The following is a 23,483-nucleotide window of genomic DNA, read 5'->3' on the forward strand; positions in this document are numbered from 1 at the left end:
AAATTTACTTTAATGATGCATTATTAGCATTAATTTATTCTTGATTACAATATCTATTATTGATTTTAAAGAAATAAAAAATTAATGCTAATAATGTATCGTTGTCAACTTTTAATATTAATATTTTAACTTTTTAAAATTTTTGAACAACGAACTTTGGCCACCTTTGAATCTTGATTCCGTACTTGCTGCTACCTATTTCCCAAACCCTACAAACATTAGCAGGTATACCACAAGTAAAATTGTGTATAGTGGGATAAACAACCAAGCTGTAAACACCACATAGATGGTCGCCATAATAAGATTGAATAAGTTTATACTTCTCAAGGTCTTGTCATTTTGCTAAGAACACTCAGTTTTCCTACTATACTTGCATCAAAGGCATTGGATATTACTTATTAGTCCTCTGACACATCTTTGAATGAGACACGTAAAATAACTAGTTGCTAAAAATTTCCTTTCACTAAAAAAAGTTTCAGCAAAGAACACTGAATTAAAATTAAAGGAGAATATTTTCCCCTAAAGTATTTTCTTAATGGCTTGGTTTATTTTTGTTAAAAAAAAATTGAGTAAAAGTACCCTTATACTTGAATTTTTTTTTAATAAAAAGTAATTTCCTTTTTAAAAATTAAAAAAAAATTTATACCAGAAAAATATTAAACAATTGATGATAATTTAAGAATTTTGGAATAGCTTTCAAAGACATCGGCCCATAGAATCCAAAAGTAAAACTAGCTTAAAATAAATTCTATAAAAATTTGTCCCTTAAGATATGTTATTAAAATCAAGATTTGTTATTAGATTAATGTATTAAAAAAAAAAAAAGTGGGCCAAAATACTTGAAAAAACCCAAAAAGGGCTTTCTTCTTTAGTTCGGCCCAAACCACAGCACAGATAAAAACTCCAAAACTTTATTAGCATTGCAACCTTATTCCTTGGTATAAACCGCGTAGCTAACACATCTACCTGAACCTCCACTTCTTGCTGCACCTGTTTACTCTCACTCGTATCTTCGTTGGAGCTCGAAAGAGAGAAACATGGAAGCGACTACTTCTTCATTCAAGGTATGTATGACTCCTCAAAAAACAAACAAAAGTCAAACATCTTGATTACTCTTCGAAGGAATTATAGAAAATAGGAAAGAAATATATTCCAAGTTCCAACCTTGGCAATTTCTTCGCTGAGTGAGTATGTTATAGTATAAGTTATAACTGAGAGCAGTGAACTTTTAATATTTTGAGAATGTAGAACTGGGTATTCATAGATTTTTCTATCAAATGAAACCCCATGAACATTTTAAATTTTACTTTTGGGACTATTGAACATTTTATTCTATTCTGTTTTTTTAAATTTTGTTTGTGGTAAGAGGTGTTTTATCTTAGATTTTAGGACTATACAATAAAGTTTGTTCCTGAAGTCATGTAAAATTTGAAGTGGACATGAAGTTATGACCTTTGAGATGATTGATTTATGATTTATCCACCATTGTTGAGTGCTAGTGTGGGCATTTTGTGCAGATCATTTTGGGATCATCGTCAATAGCACGTCGAAAAATATTAGCTGAGATGGGATATGAATTCACAATTATGGTATTTTTACTCTCAGCTAGCTACTATTAATTTCATTTCATGTTGATAGCCAGAAAGTTGACTCCTTTAGTTACTTAGACTGCAGATATTGATGAAAAATGCATCCGAAAGGAAAAGCCAGAGGACTTGGTTATGGCTCTTGCTGAGGCTAAGGTGGGGATTTCTATCTTGAATATTAAATTCAAAGTGCATTAGTAAATGTTATAAATACTAACTTGGGGTTTTAAGTTTTTTTTTTTTTTTTTTGGGGGGGGTAAGTTGCAAATGCATCTAGTGGGTCTTGAACCAACCGTCCTCACCCTCCATCCCATTATTAAGGGAGAAGGAATTGCCAGTTGAGTTATAGCTCATTGGCAACTTTGGGTTGATATGTACACTACGGCTATAAAGAATTCTCATTCTTGTGCTAATTATCATACAGAAGCAATATGGATAATAAAACAAGAATTCTCATTCTTGTTTTACATTTGATTAAAGTAGTCATTCACTGTCATGCTTTCTGTCTGCATGTGTTTATTCTCTTATTGTTCCATTCGTAACACAAATGAAGAGTGGGAATGTTTACTTTTAATTTTCTTCCATTGATTGAGTGTGGATTGCATCTCAGGCTGATGCCATCTTATCAAAACTACAAACTATCAGTAATCAAGAGAATGATGACGAACAAAAGATTTTGATTGCGGCTGACACAGTATGTCTCGCTTTCTTTTTTATTTTTCTATCGACTCAACTCTCTGTTTCAACAACATATTAGGTCTGATATCACCTAGTGCCATTTATGGACCGAGGATACATCATACATTGCCTTTGGAGAGAGGAATTATTGTTCTTCAGTTCTTGCATTTCACAGGATCTTCATAGTCAGACACGAGTGCTTCACTTCCATTGCTTTGTTAAGCACAGATGTCATGTAGTTCATACTGTTAGTCAAGGTAGGGAGATGAGGCCATTCTGGTTAGGTTTTCTCTTCCTTTCGTAAAAACCTAAATCAAAGTTGTTTATCAATGGTAGATGAATATCTGAATATCACAAATGTAAATCTGGAGACGGATTTCATTACCATGTTATTTTCTGAGCATGGATATCAGAGCATATGTATCTAGTTAATCTTTCAAAAAATTTGTAAATCTATATGCTTGTTGTGATTGTTGATTTGGAATCAATATTATGGCTGTTGGTTAGTCTTTGTTTTAAAGGCTAGATCTGTCTTAATTTGGGGCATTGACTGCACACTCATTATTTGTTAGAGGAAAACTAATATACTGATTATGGTGCTGCAATACTCAACTGTTGCATCTATGGAATTATATCTTTTTAATGCACTTTGTGTTTGTTTCTGCTCTCTCTGTCAGTAACATGCGTATTTCTATATCATTTTTTGATTGGTAACATGCATAGTTCCGTACAATCCTTATTGCCATGGTTATTGTCTCAATACAGTTAACTGGTTTCTGGTTGTAGTGGAACTGTGACTCTGTACTGACAATAGCTGATGGAACCTTACTCTCAGGCAGAAGCCATCTTACAAAGGCTCCCCATTGGTGACTATGTAAAGGATGCTGAGCCAACATTGTTAGTTACTTGTGACCAAGTATAAATCAAGTCCTTTGATATATTTATATTCCTGATTTGTTGCACTTATCTTACATTTTCATTTTTCAACCTAGGAAATAAATGTCCACAATATGCAAAGGATGTATAGGGAATTGGCTGGTAGAGTTTAGTTGGAACTAACCTTCTTTCCTTGCCAACCTAGATAAGTCTAATCTATTAAGACTAATGCTCCGTTAGTTTTGTTGTAAAATATTTTCAGGTGTTTGGTGTGACATAAAATTCTCCAAGCACAAGCCACCAAAACTACTACCTCTCAGCCACCATTGGTGGCTTCATCCACCTGACTGGCAGCCCAGCCACCAGATGGGGGGGAGAGCCACTGTGTTTTTCTAAAATCTTTCACCAGTTTATTTTGGTAAAATGCTTTACAAAATTTTATAAAGGATTTTTCGGTCAACAGAAAACATTTTCAGGTTTGACCAAATTTTACAGCGAAATAAATCAGGCATTAATCTTCTAATTAACCAAGTGCTGCTGGCAATAATTTAATTCTTTTAGATCAGAATTCATAAGTAACAGATAGGGTTTCAATTCCAGCACATATCTGGAACTTTGTGGGAGCCAAAAGAACTTATCTGATTGCTAGAAAACCTCCAGCTGTGGGCTTGGTACCAGGCCCAACCTTTTTTCCTTTATTTCTCCTAGGCTTTATTTAAAACTATCAGCTGTGGGCATACTTCTAGCCATCCAAAATTTTCCTGCCAACTGCAACATTGAAATGTTTTTAACATAAAGTGACATGAATATGCTCTCTCCCCTCGCCCCCAAATCAACACACACTCTCTCTAATGGAATTACTCTATTAATTAATTTATTTTCTCGCATGCTAGAATATCATTAAGGCTAAATTTACATTGCCAGAAATTCAATAATTTCCAATGAAATTTGTGTCTTGCACTTATGCCTTAACCCTTTTTTTTTTCTACGGGTGGGAAATTAATAAACAAAAGTATTAGGAAACAATGATATTAAGAAAAAAAAACCTTAACTTCTGTGCTCTGCTTTTGTTTCTTGGAACATCTCCGCCATAGATCTTATTCCTAGTTTTCTTATTATGGATAATCTGAGCAGTGGCAAAAACTTCTATTTAGCCTAGGACAAATTAACAGAATATATATCTCTGTATGTCATGGATGCGGCATACTTTTAGGCAAATAGAAAGTATTTGTACTCTCAAAGGAACATTTCCTAGTTTGCATGACCTGTGTAGATTCTAGAGTTTTCTTCACCACCTGTTGGTATCTATATCATTATGATCTTGCATATACCCTCAATACTTCTGGAGAGATATTATGGACACTGATGTATCTTATGCCCATTTGTGCAAATTGCACCTTGTATCCTCAAACATAAATGGCCTTCTGGTGACAAGAATTGTTTGTAGATGTAGGATTGTTCATTTTTTACCTTGCTTGGAGCTGAACTTTATTTTGTGTTATTTCTTACTGTTATTATCAAATGATCTGGAGGTGGTGGTCTATGAAGGTGTGGTCAGGGAAAAACCATCCAGTAAGGAAGAAGCACGGCAGTTTTTGAAAGGTTTGCTTAACTCTCTGCTCCCCCCTTGCCCCCTTTTTTTCTAGTTCCCTATTGTTTTCCTATTTAATAACTCAGGAAATTTTATCATCATGATTGCAGACTATTCTGGGAGCCACGCAGCAACTGTGGGATCAGTGCTCGTGACAAACCTTAAGACAGGATTCAGAAAAGGAGAATGGGACCGAGTGGAGGTACCATATGCTTTTATTGCTTTGTGAAACTCAGTAATTATTGTTGAGGGTTTTTTTAATTTATAATTTTGTCCTACTAGCGTTCCATTGAAAAGCTATATCATTTTTTCTTGAGTATCAAGGCTCTTAATTATTGTCTTTAGAGATACATTTGCCAAATTTTACTTATGCGGTGATGCATTGCAGATCTATTTCCATACAATACCAGATGAAACCATTGAGAAACTGGTAATAGTTGTTTTCTTTCATTGAATTTGGTGGTTGCTTCTGCATCATTTGGTGAGATAATGATTTATAGGCTATAGCCCTCCACTGATCTTTTTTCCCCCTTTATTTTCAGATTGAGGAGGGGACTGTGCTTTATGTTGCTGGGGGACTGATCATAGAGCATCCTTTGATACTGCCCTTTGTAAAACAAGTGGTTAGTTTGCTAATCTTTGAGTACCCGTTAACAGAAATCCAAAATTGTAAATAATAGAGATAAGAGGTATAAAGGAAAAGCAGAGTTTCATTTCAAAAACTGTGGTCCCCTTCTATTGGTTCCTAAAATTTAGTCGATGGGATGTTTTCCCCAAAACCTCATGTATTGACCTGCCGATACACTTGCATAAACTGATTGCTTTTTTATTTTTATTATTGGTAAGTTACGTATTCACCTAATGAGTCTTGAACCCTATAACATCACCCTTCACTTTATTTTTACAAAGAAAGGAGGTGTCATTTATGTATGGCAGACAATTGGTTACATTTTAGACATGCCTTTATTTGATCCTATTAATTTGTGCCTGTTATTTAGAATGTTGATTGAATAATTAAATTCACTCCTTTTCTATCAAACTTAACCTTTTGGGATTAATGGTAATATGTATAGTCTTAGAGCAAGTGGTCCTAAATTCAAACCACGTCTTCACTTTGTAATTTATTCCACATGTTGGGTTGCATTTAAATATTCCATGTATTGGGTCTCCAAATTGTGGGGAAGCTTGGGCCCACATATGAGGAGTGTTAGAATATTGTCTAATAATTAAACTCACCTTTTTATAAGATCTAAGTTGAGCTAGTTTTGGGTTGGCAACTTGGAAGAATGTGTCTAGAATTCATTTTGCTTCAATTTCTTGAAGCATTTATCCAGGGGAGTAAATTTGTCTTTCAATTAGGCTGGGTGATGGTCTTGATCAAAACTTTTCCACCATCAATAATACTGAGAAACTTTCTCGTGTCTCTGAATATTAGCTGTTAGAGAATAATTCATTGCAAGGTTGCTTGGATAAGTATTTAATATAAAAAAAAAAGGTTGCTTGGATAAGTTGCTTCAATGTTTTCCAAATGGATTGTCTTTAGCTTTGGTCTGGGTTACTAGTTACTGACAAGTATTTCTTTCATGTTTGGGTTGACATATTAATTAGTACGTACCCAAAAATAAAAAAAAAAATTAAGGCATGATAATTGGTGATACTCTGTGCAGGTTGGGACAACTGACAGTGTGATGGGACTCCCCAAAGCGCTCACTGAAAAGCTTATAAAGGAGGCCCTCTAGCTGCTGCATCCATTTCAATCCTCCAGTCCTATTCGGTATTTTACCCAATGGACACACTTTATCTTTCTGTTATTTGACCTCTGATCTTGTTTCTTCAAATTTCGTAATTGATTGCTCCAGTTCATCCGGGATTAAGGCTTCTTGTTATTGTTAATTGCTCCAGTTCATGTGCACCTGTTGCGCACTGCTTTTATTTTTCAAAATGAGTTATCCGAATGCTGGGCCCTATTAGCTTTCATTGTTATGCCCCTTCGTATTTTTACATTTAATGATTCTTTTCCATTAGAAGAACACATGGGGGTTTATGATTGTTGAGGCCATTTATCATAGTCCAACTTGTGGAAGCTATAGTGTAAGATTTAGTAAGCACAAAAATGTTGAGTCGTTGACATGTCAATGGTTGAAAAGGATTTGGTCACCATGTGAGAACTGGCCGGAGCAGTTATGGTGATTCATTTTAACTGTCGAAAGGTTACAAAACACAGAAATAGTGGGCCGCGAGCCACCAAAAAAGGAAAAAGAGCGTTGGCAATACAGCCTGTTCTTCTTCTATAAAATCATGTCAATTTCAGTCGTTGTTCACCCACACAAAAAAAAAAAAAAAATGTAAAACAAAATAATTGGAGTCTTAACAAGCCACGTGTCTGATTTCATTTCTATGTTTTTTTTAGCTGAATTGGAATGAAGGGCTATTGAATATTAACAAGTAAATATGAAGTCTTAAACGAGATAGGAGGATCGAAGCTAAAGCCACATACTTATTGTAGGAGGCTTGAAATTGAGGTGTACGGAGTGGCATCTTCATCTTTTTTCAACATTTTAATGGTCTTGTTATAGGAGAGGGCAGCTTCTCTCTCCAACAAGCGAGTTAGGGTGCAGTTGTATGGGTTTGCTAATTGCTACACATTCTGATCATTCTTCCAGTCCTAAAACAATAAGCTCTCGTGGTTCTCATTGTTGTTTGATGTGACCCAATAGTTATCTTATGCATCGATCATATATTATATATGTATTTTGACTCTTACGGCGTGTTGATTCGACGGTCGCATGAGATCAATATATTACAAAAGGGAGAATGCATGTATCATATACATGAGATGCTTTCTCGATGTGATCGCTACACCTTTCTCATTGGTAGCTATTGCATTACTTATCATTGCTTTCACTCGAGAGAGCATGGTTCTTCTCGATGCAGAGACCGTTGCCACTGTTTTTCCATACGTACAGCCACAAGCTCCAAAATGGTTGTGCCATGTGAGCCAATAACAACCTGCTCTATACGTATAGTGAAAAACCAAGCAATCTGACATCATGTACCGCTAGTCCATGTATATGCACCTTGCTAGCTAGCTATTTCCCAAACCATTCCGACAGAATCACGTACACCACCACTAATTTAGAGCATTCACAACAACAGTGGAGATAAAAATTTAGCAATTTAGTTCTACCAAAAGTTACTTTATTTATTTTACCTACATACATGCTGCAGCAGTGGATCTATCTTAGCTTTTAACACAATAAAATAATATAAACATCACAATAAAATAATATATCTACCACAATAAAATAATATATCTCACTATAATAAAAACACCACAATAAAAAGGTAATGTGAACACAAAATAAAAAATTAATTTTTTTTAGCTCTCATGAACAGTGCACATCTATCTATAGACGTGCACTGTAACAATGAGCTAAAAAAATATAAATTTAGCTTCACTGCTGTATGTTTTTTTTTGGTATTTTGGTAGAGTTAAAATAGCTATATAGCTATTTAGCTCCACTGCTACAAATGTTCTAACTAAAAGTGTTGATAGTGGTATGAACAGGTACCATTGGTCACCATAAGATTGGATAACAAGCTATATATACTGTACAAGGTCTTATCATGGGCTGTCAGAGAACAATACAAGTGTGCTTGTTGCTTACAGCAAGGTCTAGGATTTGTTAATGTACACTGCTCACTACCCTGTTAATGCAACTGAGTGCTTTATCCAGTTATTCTTCCACCTGCAATCTGCAAAGTCAGTAGCCCAATACGGAAGCCAACTTTTATTTTTGTATAATGAAAGCACACTTTTTCTTTTGGCTAAGAACAAAACCATATTTTTCCAACTTTTACTTTCTTTCTTTTTTTTTGGCTGATCAAGGGCAGTGGATATGAGCCATCGGACTCATCACACATCTTTGGATGAGATGCATGAAGTGACTAGTCGCTAAAAATTTCCTCTCAGTAAAAGAAAAGTTTCAACTTTCAACAACTTTGGTTTATTCTGTGTAAAGGTACATGATAAACTACGTATTTGGTTCTTGACACTTATACCACATTTTAATTTTGTTTATAATTTTTCAATTATATTAATTTAGTTTCTGTTGTTTTATTATTGTATCCATTTAATATCTGCTGTTATATGTTAGATGAAAATGATTGACATGACAAACAACTAAAACAAAATTTAAGTTTATTATCAAATTAACAGAAGTTAATTTTTTATTTTAACCATTAGACACGTCATTAATTTTTATAAAAAAGATAATGGTATGAACTGAATTGATATGGTACTAAAAGATTAGAGACCAAATTAACACGGTACTAAAATGTTAGAGACCAAATTGAAATGAGAAATAATATGTCCACAACAGTTTTATAACATTTTTATAACAAATTCTAAGTGTTAAGTTGTTAGTGGTTGTTATTATTGGGTTAAAAAAGTAATATTAGGGCTAAATTCAAATTTGAACCAATAACAATTAACCATCTATGATTTGTTGTAAAAATATTGTGAATGTAGCACTTCTCGATTGAAATATAGTGTACCAAATACGTAGTTTACCTAAAAACAAATGATTGAGTAATAAATAGATATCCTAAAAATACCATTATACTTTAAAAATTACAAAAAAAAGAGTTTGTGATTTCTAATTTTAAAAGTATTGGTTTAAAATTTGTATTTTTCCTTCTTCTTCGCAGGCTTCTAATTTTAAAAATAGGGAAATATTAATGGATATGATATATCCTAAAAATATTTTTAGAAACTTTTCATGAAAAAATAAACAATTAATTTTTTATAGTTAGAATATAAATCTTCTTTAAATGGTCTTTAATAAATAGCAGGACTTATGTACACTATTTAGGTATTGTTTTTTAGATTTATCTCTTAAAATTCTGTCATGTGATTTTTTTTTTCATGAATAAAAGTGTATTTTTTAAATTAAGTATCAACGTGACAAAATTTAAAAAAAAAAGAACATTAAGATCAATACTTAAAGTATCATATATAATTTTTTTTTCTTTAAAAAAATCCCTTAATAATACAGGCAAACGTGGACTTTAAAAAGTAAAAGCAAAAAGAAAAATCAAACTAGAAAACCAATAAATAAAAAAATAAAAATAAACGTTTTGATGATAAGAATAAGAAATTAGGAATAACTTTCGAAGACGGCAAAACCCCGAAAAATCCGAAAGTAAATCCGGCTTTGAAAACGATGTTTACCATGTAGTAGTAGTAGTTAGTTTCGGCGTTTAGTCTTCCAGTCTTCACATCAAAAAACGAGATTCAAAAGCTTTGAATTTTTTATTAAACCAAAGTTTTTCGTTTCGTAAGGAACTGAAACTTTTGTTTGTTATTATTATAGGAGTTATAACCTCCCTGCAAAAGAGTACACAGCACATAACATAAAAATAAATACATATGTACACAGTGTCACAGACCCACTTTGATTGGCTAAAAAAACATAGTCAAAATCTCAAAGCCACACCGTAGATTCCTTTTTCTTCTCCACGGGCCGTTATTTAAATTGTTTTTTCCTTTTTTATAACTGTCAAACAAACACTGTCCTCTCACACACTCACATGCCTGCTATTACCACTAAATCTCTCTCTCTTTTATTACTTACCCCACAAAACAATTAATCCCTCTACTTTCTTTTTTCTTTTTTCTTTCTTTCATTTAATTAAAAAAAAAAAAAAACTGATAGGCCCACCGCCATGGACCAAGGCCGCGCAACCCGTTTAACCACCGCTAACGGTGGCTCCGGCGTCGTTGGTGGTGGTGGTTCGGTTGGTGTTCAGATCCAACAGTCACGTAGGCTTCCGGATTTTCTACAGAGCGTGAATCTCAAGTACGTAAAATTAGGTTACCATTACCTGATCTCGAACCTTTTGACCCTATGTTTCGTTCCTCTAATCATCGTAACCCTAATCGAAACCTCGCAAATGGAACTCGACGACATTCGGCAGCTTTGGCTTCACCTCCAGTACAACCTTGTAAGCGTCGTCATTTGCTCGGCTTTCTTGGTTTTCGGTTTGACCGTGTACATCATGACCCGACCCAAACCCGTTTACCTCGTGGATTACTCATGCTACAAACCGCCCGATCATCTCAAGGCTCCGTCTCATTCCTTCATGGAACACTCTCGCCTCACCGGCGACTTTGACGACTCGTCGTTGGAGTTTCAGCGCAAGATCCTCGAGCGCTCGGGCCTCGGCGACGACACGTATGTGCCGGAGGCGATGCATGCGATTCCGCCGGAGCCGACGATGGTGGCGGCGAGGGACGAAGCCGAAAAGGTTATGTTTGGTGCCTTGGATAAGCTGTTCTCGAATTGTAGTGTGAAACCTAAGGATATTGGTATTCTTGTTGTGAATTGTAGTTTGTTTAATCCAACTCCTTCTCTCTCGGCTATGATTGTGAATAAGTATAAATTGAGGGGTAATATTAGGAGTTTTAATTTGGGGGGTATGGGTTGTAGTGCTGGGGTTATAGCTGTTGATTTAGCTAAGGATTTGTTACAAGTTCATAGGAATACTAATGCTGTTGTTGTGAGCACTGAGAATATCACTCAGAATTGGTATTTTGGGAACAAGAAGTCTATGCTGATACCCAATTGCTTGTTTCGTGTTGGGGGTGCTGCGGTTTTGCTCTCCAATAAGTCTGTGGATCGGAGACGAGCTAAGTATAAGCTCGTTCATGTCGTGAGGACACATCGTGGGGCCGATGATAAGGCCTTTAGGTGTGTTTATCAGGAACAGGATGATAAGGGGAAGACGGGTGTTTCGCTGTCGAAGGATTTGATGGCTATTGCTGGAGGTGCTCTTAAGACTAATATCACCACATTGGGTCCTCTTGTGTTGCCAATTAGTGAGCAGCTTCTGTTTTTTGCGACCCTGCTTGTTAAGAAGTTGTTCAATGCGGATGTCAAGCCTTATATACCGGATTTTAAGTTGGCGTTCGATCATTTTTGTATTCATGCTGGGGGAAGGGCTGTGATTGATGAATTGGAGAAGAATCTTCAGTTGTTGCCAATTCATGTGGAGGCTTCTAGGATGACTCTTCACCGGTTTGGGAATACTTCGTCGAGCTCCATTTGGTATGAGTTGGCCTATATAGAGGCTAAGGGGAGGATGCGCAAGGGCAATCGTGTGTGGCAGATAGCATTTGGAAGTGGTTTCAAATGTAATAGTGCAGTTTGGCAGGCACTTCGGAATGTGAGGCCGTCTCATAACGGTCCTTGGGAAGACAGTATTCACAATTATCCTGTGAAAACACTAGCTGAATAGCATTTTGGTTTGACTCTCCATTCAGGGTATTTTTCTTTGGTAGCTTAACCATCCTTATTTCAACCTTTGTCAGTTCCTGAGATTGTATTTTGTTGGATTTTTTTTTTTTTTTTTGTTTGATACCAGATGTCAAATTGTGGTCCTTTTTACTTCACAATTCTTGTATGTTTCAGTTATGTTTCCAGAGTACTATGATTTGGAGAAATGCTGATTTTGTAATTTAATAATGCTCCAAAATTTCAACTTGCATAATCTTGTTCTTCTGTAATTTTCTGTTAATGATAAAGAGTTTTCATAAATCTATGGAATATCTTCAACTTGTATTTGAAGTCTCATATTCCATTCTTTCGATAGAGAGAAGCATTGCATGAAATGTGAAATTATGTAAAACTAGAATTTAGTTTAGCCTTGTAGATTATGTTTGCTTGGCAAACTTTATTAGATGAAGTCCTTGGGTGTCCACTGTTGAAAAGATAGCTAGGTGCCAGGCCTATCCACAACTCGTTTTCTTATGGATATGTGTTTGATTTTTGTTCCCTATTTGATGAACTCGTGCTTTCTTATTGAAATTCTTAATGAAAGGAAAACATCATTTATCCTCCTGTTTGTCTATCTAGCATAACTTAATTTTTAGTGCGTAAGAGTTAAGACTGCATAGATATAGAAGGAACAAGTAATGTAGAAAAATTCATCTACAAATTTATATGCACCCTGAATAGTTGAAACATGTAGACTTTCTTCCTAAACTTTTCTTGCATCTTCTCGATTATATATATATATATATATATATATATATATATATATATATTATGTTATTGTACACACTGCTATGTAGAAGTTTAAACTATATAATTCGAAATATAGGTGACTTCTCTGTCGCACAAGATTTGGATCAGTGGTTGCTTTTTCCCTCTTTCCTATGCTAATGTCGTACTGTTAGTTAGGTAATACTTCTGATTCTGCTGGCTTGCCATTTGCCTAGGTTTATTTTTGCTGCTTATGGATAAGATCTGATATGCAATAAATTGGCTGGTTGGGATGATCGGTTAAGAATGCTTTACTCTTTTTGCCAACTACTGCAGGAAATATGACAATTATAGAAAGATCCCAATGTCATTTATCTTATGATTTTTTCAAGATAAGGGGTGAAACTAGGATGTTCTCTCTCTCTCTCTCTCTCTCTCTCTCTCTCAATGTAATCTGTAGTGGCAGTTTGTAGAGAGTAAAGCATTAAATGCAGCCTTCTAAATCTCTTAAATTTGTGGGTTAGTTGCAGCTATCTACCCTAAACTTTAAGGTGCCCTTTAGTACAAGGTTTTTACAACCAACACCCTAATTCAATATTATAATTAATTAGTCACTATCCAAGTTATTGTCTAAATTAGCAAGCAGATTAGTGGGCTTGAATCAGAGTGTTGATTGATGAATTTTTGTAGTTTAGGATACACATTGCAAATGTCCCTATGGTTTAGAGTGGATTGTTATCATTAATATATTCATTTAAACATTGACCATGGGGTGCCCTTGCAAATTAATCTTGAATTAAGATATTGATTGCAGGTCTCTGCAGTTTATGGTGTACATTACAAAATTCAAATGCATAGTTTAGGGTGGACAGTCTTAGTTAACCCTAAATTTGCCCTACATCCCAGAGATGAGGATGGAATTACAATGGTAGTTTTCCAAAGAAATGTGCAGAGCCATCTAAACATTGGTACCCCTTTCCTTTGATCTTATTGTTGTTTTCCAATTTGACTTTTTGGGGACCCTGTTTCCTGTTAAACTGTTGCAGATATTCAGTATGCATTGGAATTATAAGCTAAAACAATGGCAAAATAATAGTGGGGTTCGGTATCAATGAAAGAGAAATATGTATTGATGGTCTCTCTAAATTATTGAGATACATAAGGAACTGCAAAATTGATATTTTTTTATATGTCAATGTGGGAAATATGAGCCTTATGCACATACTAATGTCATCTATATCAACTGAGAATATGTGAGCATATTCTCTTACTCCTTGGATGCTTTCCTAATACATGCAGGATTGGATTTTTTATTTTTTTGATCCTACCATTGTGTCACATAAATGTCATTTTTGTCAATGGAGAATCTGCAAGCATATTCTTCTACTTCTCTGGATGCCTCCTAATACATGCAAGATCAAGTTTGGTCAGTCTCATTAGAGAATGACATTTGATTTTTTTTTTTTTATAAAGCCAAAACAATAGTGAAGAATAACATTTAGTTGTCTCTAGCTATTTTGTTGCGTTAACATCATTATTGAGTTAGACTATATGAGCAATTATTGAACCTTTCTTAGATTTTACGGTGTTTAACTGATTCAAAAATTTTGCTAACTATCATGTAATATATGCTCCTACAGTACTTTGGGAAAGATATTCTATCTTTGTTTATAGATACTTTTTGTAAAGACAAGATACACACTATTGTCAACTTTGAAGACGTCGAGCAAAGATTTGTTTTTGGAAAAAAACGTAACAAATCTTTTGTATTTTTTAAAGAACTCTTTTCCAGATTATATAAATGGTATTTGGAAGAGCTGGGGCCGCTTGGCGTTTCCAGATCCATCTTTTGATCCCATCATTACAACGTCATACTAACATGGTTAAAAAAATCTGCCTCACCCAAATTATGTATTTTTTATGATGTGGACCTTGTGGTGGGTCTCAGTTAGGTGAGTTTGAGAGAGTCAGTGATTTTTTTTTTCTTTTTTTTTTTTTGAAAAATTCAGTGTCTTGTAGAATTCTTATAATACAGTCTATTGCGTTGACAAAACATACAGTGGAGCATTAGGGAATATGGCTGAAATTTATAGGGGTATATAGTGAGGCTGGTTTGAGAAGTTACAGAGGCTGGTAATGGTATGAAGTTTTGATAAATCATTTGGGCTCATAGTTTCCCTGGGATCTTCCACAAATTGGTAGAAAAAAGTGTCTTATTTTTTTTAAGGCTAAAATATTATTATGATTCTTAAATTTTACTAAAAGTTTGTTTTTTATTCTTAAATTATTAAAAGTTCGTTTTTCATCTCTAAATTATTGAAAATGTTTTACTTCATATTCTTAAATTTTACCAAAAGTTTATTTTTCTTTTCTAAATTATTGATTTTTTTTTTTTCTAAATTACTTTAAAAATAAAAAAAAAAACTCTTTACAAAGTTTAAGTTTTAAAAAATATCTTATCAAAATAGTATTTTATTCATGATTTAATCTCACCTAAGCAGAGACCTACTGAAAGTGAGGCTAATTTGTGGCCCTGAAGAAATTTGTATTACCAGCTACCTGTAAAAGAACTGTAATTTTGTTGCCAAACTATTTCTTGTATCTAGAAGTTAGTCCTGTTATTTTAGTGATTGTGTGGCTGTAATTACCATTTTCATGCCTACCAATCAAATTGACGGTTTGACTTGCCGTTCGATCATGGATGGTTCTGGTTACCTAATTTTATATTTGAATTTGCAGTTTTTTTTTTTTTTTTGATTGAGACAGAGAAAGAGAGGTTTGACGAAGTTAAAGTTGTATTGAATTGGCCAATCAATGGCTACCAGTCAGATGGGTAAACCATATCCATGGTTCTCTCTTGTGGGTTTTATGAATCATGTGTTTTTTCTGACCAAAGAAAACAAGCCATCTGTTTTTCAAATGTTTTGAATAAATAAGCCCTACCCCCACCAGGAGGCAAGGTCAGAGCACATTCAAAATATAGCTATAATTTTATGACCAAATTTTACTCTTTTTTTTTTTTCAAAGATTGGTATTAATAAAAATGGTGTAAAATTGAGAGTCCATGTAAATATGAAGTACTTTAATAAGTAATAAACTAATAATAACTAACCACCAAGTGTGGCCCAGCAACTTATTCACCACTAGATAAGGCTATGAGGTTTGACTGAGTTTACTTCTTAATTTGAGTCCTAGTAGCTGCAATATCTTGTGACCAGCGGCAGACTCTTACCGCGAGCAAGGATTTAGTCGAGATGCGCAAAAGCTAGCCTGGACATCCCATGAGAAACCAAAAAAAAAAACTAATAATAATTCATTGTGTGTGATTTTTTTTTTTTTTGAGGTAAACTCATTGGGTTAATGCTTAAGAAAATATATTATCTATAACATCCTGTGGCCCAGTGGGGCTTCCAAGTGGGATTGAGTTCATGTTATAGGTCTTCCCACTAGATAGCCAAAAAGTTGAGGGCCAAACTCAGATTGTTTGCGGGTCAGGTTTTGCTTTTTGAAAATTTCCCAATCTTTTATAATGGAAATGGTATTATGAAATTGAAGCCAAGTACAAACTCATTTTCAGTTTAATGTATGGACGTCAAATCTCCTATCCAAATTCTCAATATAATGTACAAAAATAGATCAATCAAAACTTAGTTCCATCAATGCACATAATGATGATGATGACCATCAATGCACATAATTATGGTTGTACATGCTTGTAAAGTATATTGAGGATGGGATCAGTCCAGCTATACATAAATCTCATAGACATTACTCACCAAAAGATGTAGACAAAAGCTCGTACAAGAGTAATTGACAATTTGATTATAACCCCTAGTTCAATCAATTCACATACTGATTATGATGCCCATCAAATCAAAGCACATGATCATGCTTGTAAATTATATCAAGGATGGGGTCAGTCCAGCTATACAGAAACTTCTAGACATTACTAACCAAAAAATGTGGACAGTAGCTCGTACAAGAGCAATTGACAATTTGATACTATAACGACCAAATTTATTTAAGGGAAGATTTATCTCTTCTCATATATGATACCTTTTGTCTATACACTTGACCTAACTTCTCTAAGTTGCACATGATGTGACAACTTAACAATGTAGCCGTGTAGTGGGTTCTTGTTAACTCAAGTCATGGAATGAGAGAATGGTTCAACTCCCAACGATAACAAAAAAAATTAATTGATGTCTTGTCAAGATAATAAAAACAAATTATCATATAACAGACAACATGAGTGTTATATCGTATCCTATCTTGTAAATGATTTACACATTCTCTAGGTTGCATTTGGATTTGGTCCCTTAATATCTAGCAATATGTGCAAGCGAATGTTGTTTTCTTGAAAAATTGATATGAATGAATTAAAAATAAAAAAATGAGGAAACTGTTGAACACAGAATACAGCTATTTGTAGAAACACACAGCTCACTGAAAAAGCTGTCTTTATGCATAGGCAAAAAATATACACGTCTACATCGCACAGGATCTGCAGAATCATTACAAAATCGGAATCGCAGAAATTTGCTTCTTCTAATCAAAAAGGAGAAAACAAAAAGAAAGAGGAAAATTTTATCTGAAGGAAAACTGAATCTCTTCCAGAGCTCTCCCTTTAGTTTCAGGGACCCAAAGTGTAACAAATACCACAGTAAAGGCACACAATACCATATAAATGGTGAAGGTTCCTGTCAATAGCAGAGACAGCCTAAATTAGTTAAAGACCAATGAAACCAATAGTAAAAAAGAAGCAAAATGATTAGAGTGAAGAGAATTAAAATAAACAATTCTGTCTGTAGGTCAATGTAAGTAATTGACTAAAGATCAAAAGCCATCTCCTGCATTTTTTTTCCCTAGAGTAACTGGCATGGTGTTAAGCACATGTAGTTGGAGGGAAAGGGAGAAAGGTGCAGACCTGCACTGCTCCAGTCCAAGAGTAAGTTTGCGGTCAAGGTCACCACCCAGGCAATGAACCAGTTGGCAAGCGTTGCAATACTTCCGGCAAGGCCTTTAATATTGATTGGAAGAATCTGCATCACCAAATTCATGCAATACGTGAGCTGTAACATTAACTGCAGCAAGTTATACAGATAAAAATGTTCTTTTGATTACATAGAGGTCATATGGTAACGAGTCGATGCTCCTATCCAAAGCAAATTTAGTGATGAACAACTATTTTTGAGTTGCTTCCAGTGGAATCCACGCAATAACTTTTGAATTTACAATACGTTATTTTACAGCTAAAATTAAGATTTGTAAGGTAAAAGGTTTGACATTCAAGCAGATTCTTATGCTTCTCCCTCTCTATAGAGATTAAGTGGAAATAATAGAGGGTAAAGTTTCACTAATAAAGAGATGGTGGTGTTCAAAATAAAGAGGGACATTGTCAAAAGCATCTCATTTCAGCCTTTCTGACAAAAGCAAGAAATTCAATGAGAAAATGTAATGTAATGGTGGTACCTCTGACATTATAATCCATGGAATGGCTCCAACTCCTAGTGAAAAGGTCACTACCATTGCCTGAAAGAAATAATAGGTTAGACTGATAAAGGAAATTATAGCATTAAGTTTAATATATAATGAGTTGGAATATAGGCATACCACAACTCCAACCACTGAAACAATGCCCAATATGCTATAATAAGTAGAATCCTCTGATGCAAAATCCTGGGATCATAATCATACAGTTAAAGTTGTAGAGAACATGGAAGAATAACAAAATTTTTTGCATGCATATCACAATCCCTGTCCACAAAATCCACTAAATTATTACCTTTAGATAGAATGATGCTGCAACAATTAGGAGGCTAACGGTCATTCCAGAGGAAGAAATCTGAAACAAAAAATAAAAAAATTCTTCATTTCTCCTCCAGGTAGATCATTACCTGGTAAATAAACATTGAGGAAAATGTTCCAACTCACAATAAGAAGAAGCCGACGCCCTGCTCTGTCCACCAACCATAGAGTCACTCCAGTGGCAACAACCTGGATGGCATACAAATTTACGTGTGATTATGACTTGAGAACATTAGACAATAAGGAAAAGAAATCGAGTATTTTATTTACATATATTGCATTTTATCTTTGAGCTGTACCTGAACAGCACCAAGTCCACACGTAGCCGCATTGCTTGATGTAATCCCTGTAGACAATTATGGCATCTAATAAGACACTTGAGCATTAAGCTTGATTTTCCAGTTCACTAGTTTGTATACAAGAATTTTGTGAAATTGGACAAGCAACCTTTTTCAGGTAAAACCAACATGGGGACATTGACAAGCTTTGAGCTCTTTCAGGATGTAAAAGTAAGGTTGTTCAATAATAGATTATACTATATAAGGATACTGAAAAGCGAACTATTTATTGCAAAAAGGATTTAAAATGAAAAACGTTGCTTGATACAACTAGTAGTTTCTTGAGGTTCTGTGTTAAACTTCTGAGTATGCAATTTTACGCTCTCAATTTTAAGACTACTGTTTTTATGGTACACTACCTCTATGAAATGCTTCAATGCAAGATGACTGAGTTCATGCTTACCAGCAGTTTCAAAGATGGTACTGGAATAGAATAGGACGCCATTGATTCCACTAAGCTGTTGCAGAACAAGTAATCCAATTCCAATCTGCAGGAAATAAATTAGCCAAAATCAACTAGGTAGAAGCCACAACAAAGATTGACAAAATTAAACATGTTAGAAAAAGAATTAATACCGTCAGAGGAAACCAATATCTTCTTTGTTTGAGTTCCGCAAACCGGATAGTTGACCTTTTGCTTGTTGATGCTACAGATCTCTGCAAAATGCTTATTTGACCATCATTTAAATAGGTAATTTCCCAGATATGTGGAATCAATAATTATGTACTTCAAGATTTCTAGCCTGAAATTGTGAATGTCAAAGGGTTGACTTCTTTTAATGACAGGGAATAAAGTAAAATTATAAAACCAGTTTAATTTCCAGACTAGTGGCATTTACCTTGATTTCATTTACTTCAATGGAAATATCAGCATCAAACCCCCGGAGAACTTGCAAAGAAGCTTCAAATTCTTCTGTCATACCCATTTTTGCCTGGTTTTAGGGAGGAAAACACAAATCAAGAAACTACAATAAGCTATCCACCTAATTAAGAAAGCCAATTTTAAAAATCTTACCAGCCATCTAGGAGATTCAGGAATGAAAAATAGACCAGGTATTAATATTGTACATGGCAGCATACCTGCAACAGAAGAGGTCATGACTTTCTATCATTCCCAAGATGCTTTTCAAATATATGAAGCCTTTTGTTCAATTATATCTAGCTCACATTTTCCTTACTCCTTTAGAACATGTAGGAGAATTAACTTCTTACTTATAAATTGATGACAAGGAGTTAAAGAGTGCAAAGTTGTTCAAAGACCACAAAAGAATTCACTGAAGAAACCACAAAATCCAATGAGCACCCCAAACCCAAAGTCTCAAGTATTCATGTGAATAAGCCTCAAAAATTTAAAATTTTGGGGTTATTGCAGAATGATTTGAGTCTCTTTTGTTGTTGATATAGCCTTCTTAAGCAGGGCTTTAGCCCTTTTCTTTCCAAATACCAAAAAATAAATGAATATTATTCCCATGATATGATTTTACTAAAAAAGAAACTGGATTATCACACTACATGAAAAGATAAACCCTAAAGCTTATGAACACGCCTTCATCAAGATAAACCTTATCAAACTCAAACAGTACAGACCAACTAGACATTGAGCCTTACTAAGTTAGAAATACATTTAAATTTAACTTCTCAACAAAATTTGAGCTAAACAAGTTTCACCACTCCCATTGTATTACACAAAAAACCTCTGTCAAGAACCCCATCACCACAATTTTTTTTTACCCCTCATAAAATTTAGGAAAATTAAGCTTATTAATAAAGACAATTGAATTTTGTAGGCCTGAAACTTTATGACTATAATTAATGAAAGCAAGCTTTCTGTCCGGTAAGCATCTCTGCTCACCAGTGATTTGGTAGACAAATAAGGTATAGAGGAAACTTTATTTTTAATCAATATCATCTCTTACAAAAAAGATGAGGTTAATTGATATGAGAAAAAAACATAAAGAAAATGAGAGTACATATATGACCACCAGATTGAATCTTTCAGAGGATTACCTAAAACTGCTAGTATTCTCCACTCAACAAAAAGTCCCAGCAGATAAGCCAGCATTATTCCAATGGTGACTGAAAGCTAGGAAAACACAAAAAGAAAAGTAACTGAATTGGCCAATGATTGGTCTCATATAGTATTAATGACACCATCTCATGCTAAGATAAACCACCAAACATAGCTAACCTGGTTCACTGAACCCAAACCACCTCTCATGTTCTGAGGTGCTATCTCAGATATGTACACAGGAACCTACAGATAATCAACAAAGTTAAACCTCCCAAGATTTCATCTTTCGCACAGAATACCAAACTAGAAGATCAAAATTGCAACTTAACATTACCGTATAAGATATTATGCCCACACCAAACCCTTCCAACAGTCTTCCCATGTAGAGAAATGAATAATCCTACACACATCAGTTAATTTTTTATATAAGACAATATGCTTTGGCCCGTACTTTCCAAAATCCATATGCCTAGTTGAATTAAATCTAAAAATGGAACAATCAATATATCTTACTTTGGCAAAGGATATGGCAAGCCATCCAATAATATTTGGAATGGCAGCAATCATTAAGGACTGCAATTCATCACAAGAAAGTTAATACTCAGTAATCAATCATAATCAAAACAATCAAAAACAAAATAAAACCAATGTGTAGTAACAATAAGAAAAGCAATGAATGAACCAAATCCTACCCCTTTTCGACCAATATATTCGGAAATCTGACCGCTTGCTATTGCCCCAACCATTGCACCCACATTGGATAAGGAACCAAATAAAGAATACTGGCCCAAGAATATTGTTAGAAACTTGTATAAGACAAAATCGAAATCACCAAAAAAAAAAAAAAAAACAGCAGATATAAATTCACACCTCTGAAACCGAAAGTCCAAGATCCGCAGTGATTGAGGATTGAGTAGGTGATGAATACCCAGACTGCAAAAAGTACATGAAAACAACAATAGAAACTAAGTTCTCTGTTTAGTTGCTAAGAAAACAAGTTCGAAGCTTTGTTGCTGTTACATATGTGACACCAAGAATAGCAAAAGGCTTAATTTGTTGCTTAAGAATCAACAAGAAGAAGATTGCTTACAGTGAAACCAAACTGGATTGGTCCTAAAGCGACAATCAAAACACAAGCTACGACAGAGATAGAGCTGTCACGAATGGTCTGAGACGAGCCCATCATACTGGACTGCCTTGACCCCATACGATACCAACTCCCAGTGTGCAAGAATGGCTTCCTGAGATCCCTCCCATCTTCGTTCTCATCCCTGAAACTCATTTCTCTCTCTCTCTCTCTCTCAGACCAAGCCTATGACACTGATAGAGAGAGAGAAATGGAGGAACTGAATTTATTTGGCTACGAATAAGAGAATTGAGTGACTATTGGCAGTTGAGACTGTGTTTTATAAAAATTATTGAGAGGGAGAAAATAAAAATGGATACTAGTTGGTACAAGTAGATGAAAAATGTTAAAATTACAGTAAGTAAATAATTTTTGTTGCAACTTATTACGTAGTGAAGATTAAATGATAAGTCCACGACTTCGCTACTCACCACTCTTTAGCCTATATTGTAGTTGTGTGGTTGTTGTGTCCTATTAGCTGTTTACTTTTGTCTGTGCGCTGGCCGATGGGCTGTAATGTAATAACGCCACCACGACCGCACGGGAACAGAGACCAGAGACCAGAGACCAAACTGTTAGTTGAAACTTTGGAAATGGAAATCCAAACTGGCCTTTTACGCCGTTTCGCTCTGTCTCATGGAAAAACCGTGAGACCAACTTGGCAACCTGCTCTTCCACGTTTGTAAGCTACAATTATTATACCAAAAAATCTAGGGAGTAGGGGCAGGCACAGTCACAACCTACGTCTACTCACTTTACCGCGACTCTTGCACGTGGTCATTGGATTATTATAAGAAAAATTTAGAGCACCACTGTCCACAGCAAATTTTATATAAGCCATGAGTTAGGGTAATAATTAACTATTTATTTTAAAAAAATTTTAATATCACTTTTACGAGGAATGAAAAATTTATCAATTTTTTTTTCTTTTTTCATAAAACTTTTTTTTAAAATGGATTGTTATCCAATCTCTTAACAGCATCTGTTAGTATTTCTTATTTTATATTTGTTTTTATAATTATTTAATGTAATTGATTGTGAGTGATGGACTGTAGATGCGACAAATAATTAATCATAATAAAAAATTAGTGTGAAATTAGTTGTGGTCCTAAAATAATTAGATTGACAAATTTACAAGCTGTAGCAAAGTGTGTAATAATAAAATATTCGTCACTCAAAATATTTGCAGCTCAATAGATTAATACCTTTAAATGTTTTTAATGTAGACGTATGGAATCCAAATTCTCTAATCTTTATTTATTAAAAATAATAATTAAAAAAATGTTTTTAACTTCCAATGAAGACGTTTGGAATCCAAATTCTCTCATCTTTATATGTTAAAAATGATAATTATAAAAAAAAAAATTTAAAAATCTTTTGCAACCCAATATACATCATTGCATTGATCTAATAATATTAATAAT

The 23,483-nt window shown here is 34.4% G+C and overlaps 3 protein-coding genes across 5 annotated transcripts; 2 read left to right on the top strand and 1 right to left on the bottom strand.

The window, feature by feature from the left end:
* Positions 1–923: 923 nt before the first annotated feature.
* On the top strand, positions 924–6,845 carry LOC142643197 (uncharacterized). Of its 3 annotated transcripts, XM_075817742.1 has the most exons (10): positions 925–1,064; positions 1,518–1,589; positions 1,668–1,742; positions 2,197–2,280; positions 3,100–3,180; positions 4,673–4,742; positions 4,842–4,933; positions 5,120–5,161; positions 5,274–5,354; positions 6,399–6,845. In XM_075817742.1, the coding sequence occupies exons 1-10, from the start codon at positions 1,038–1,040 to the stop codon at positions 6,468–6,470; spliced, it is 696 nt and encodes a 231-aa protein (XP_075673857.1). In that variant the 5' UTR covers positions 925–1,037; the 3' UTR covers positions 6,471–6,845. The 3 variants fall into 3 exon arrangements, with proteins under 3 accessions (XP_075673862.1, XP_075673857.1, XP_075673868.1); XM_075817747.1 differs by lacking the exon at positions 3,100–3,180 and having other exon boundaries at positions 924–1,064; XM_075817753.1 differs by lacking the exon at positions 2,197–2,280.
* Positions 6,846–10,009: 3,164 nt separating this feature from the next.
* LOC142643188 (3-ketoacyl-CoA synthase 4) lies at positions 10,010–12,329 on the top strand. The gene has a single exon (XM_075817735.1). It carries the CDS (start codon positions 10,459–10,461, stop codon positions 12,028–12,030), a length of 1,572 nt encoding a protein of 523 aa, XP_075673850.1. The 5' UTR covers positions 10,010–10,458; the 3' UTR covers positions 12,031–12,329.
* A 4,872-nt stretch (positions 12,330–17,201) lies between these two features.
* On the bottom strand, positions 17,202–22,327 carry LOC142617566 (sugar transporter ERD6-like 6). Its single transcript, XM_075790471.1, has 18 exons — positions 22,024–22,327; positions 21,804–21,866; positions 21,626–21,715; positions 21,447–21,506; positions 21,268–21,333; positions 21,111–21,176; positions 20,930–21,005; positions 19,938–20,002; positions 19,762–19,854; positions 19,499–19,579; positions 19,326–19,410; positions 18,884–18,930; positions 18,711–18,773; positions 18,562–18,621; positions 18,390–18,455; positions 18,249–18,308; positions 17,704–17,818; positions 17,202–17,476 (listed from the first exon to the last, which is right to left on the bottom strand). Exons 1-18 carry the CDS (start codon positions 22,213–22,215, stop codon positions 17,364–17,366), a joined length of 1,461 nt encoding a protein of 486 aa, XP_075646586.1. The 5' UTR covers positions 22,216–22,327; the 3' UTR covers positions 17,202–17,363.
* Positions 22,328–23,483: the final 1,156 nt, after the last annotated feature.

This window comes from Castanea sativa, chromosome 1, assembly GCF_040712315.1.
Source record: "Castanea sativa cultivar Marrone di Chiusa Pesio chromosome 1, ASM4071231v1".
NCBI lineage: Eukaryota > Viridiplantae > Streptophyta > Magnoliopsida > Fagales > Fagaceae > Castanea > Castanea sativa.

Excerpts from the sequence above, each read along its gene's own strand:
- LOC142643197 (XM_075817742.1), top strand. The coding sequence starts at position 1,038 with ATGGAAGCGACTACTTCTTCATTCAAG. Across the intron at positions 1,065-1,517 it reads CGACTACTTCTTCATTCAAG|ATCATTTTGGGATCATCGTC; the intron begins GTATGTATGACT and ends CATTTTGTGCAG. Across the intron at positions 5,355-6,398 it reads TGCCCTTTGTAAAACAAGTG|GTTGGGACAACTGACAGTGT; the intron begins GTTAGTTTGCTA and ends TACTCTGTGCAG.
- LOC142643188 (XM_075817735.1), top strand. The coding sequence starts at position 10,459 with ATGGACCAAGGCCGCGCAACCCGTTTAACCACCGCTAACGGTGGCTCC.
- LOC142617566 (XM_075790471.1), bottom strand. The coding sequence starts at position 22,215 with ATGAGTTTCAGGGATGAGAACGAAGATGGGAGGGATCTCAGGAAGCCA. Across the intron at positions 21,867-22,023 it reads CAATCCAGTTTGGTTTCACT|TCTGGGTATTCATCACCTAC; the intron begins GTAAGCAATCTT and ends TACTTTTTGCAG. Across the intron at positions 21,507-21,625 it reads AATATATTGGTCGAAAAGGG|TCCTTAATGATTGCTGCCAT; the intron begins GTAGGATTTGGT and ends GATGAATTGCAG.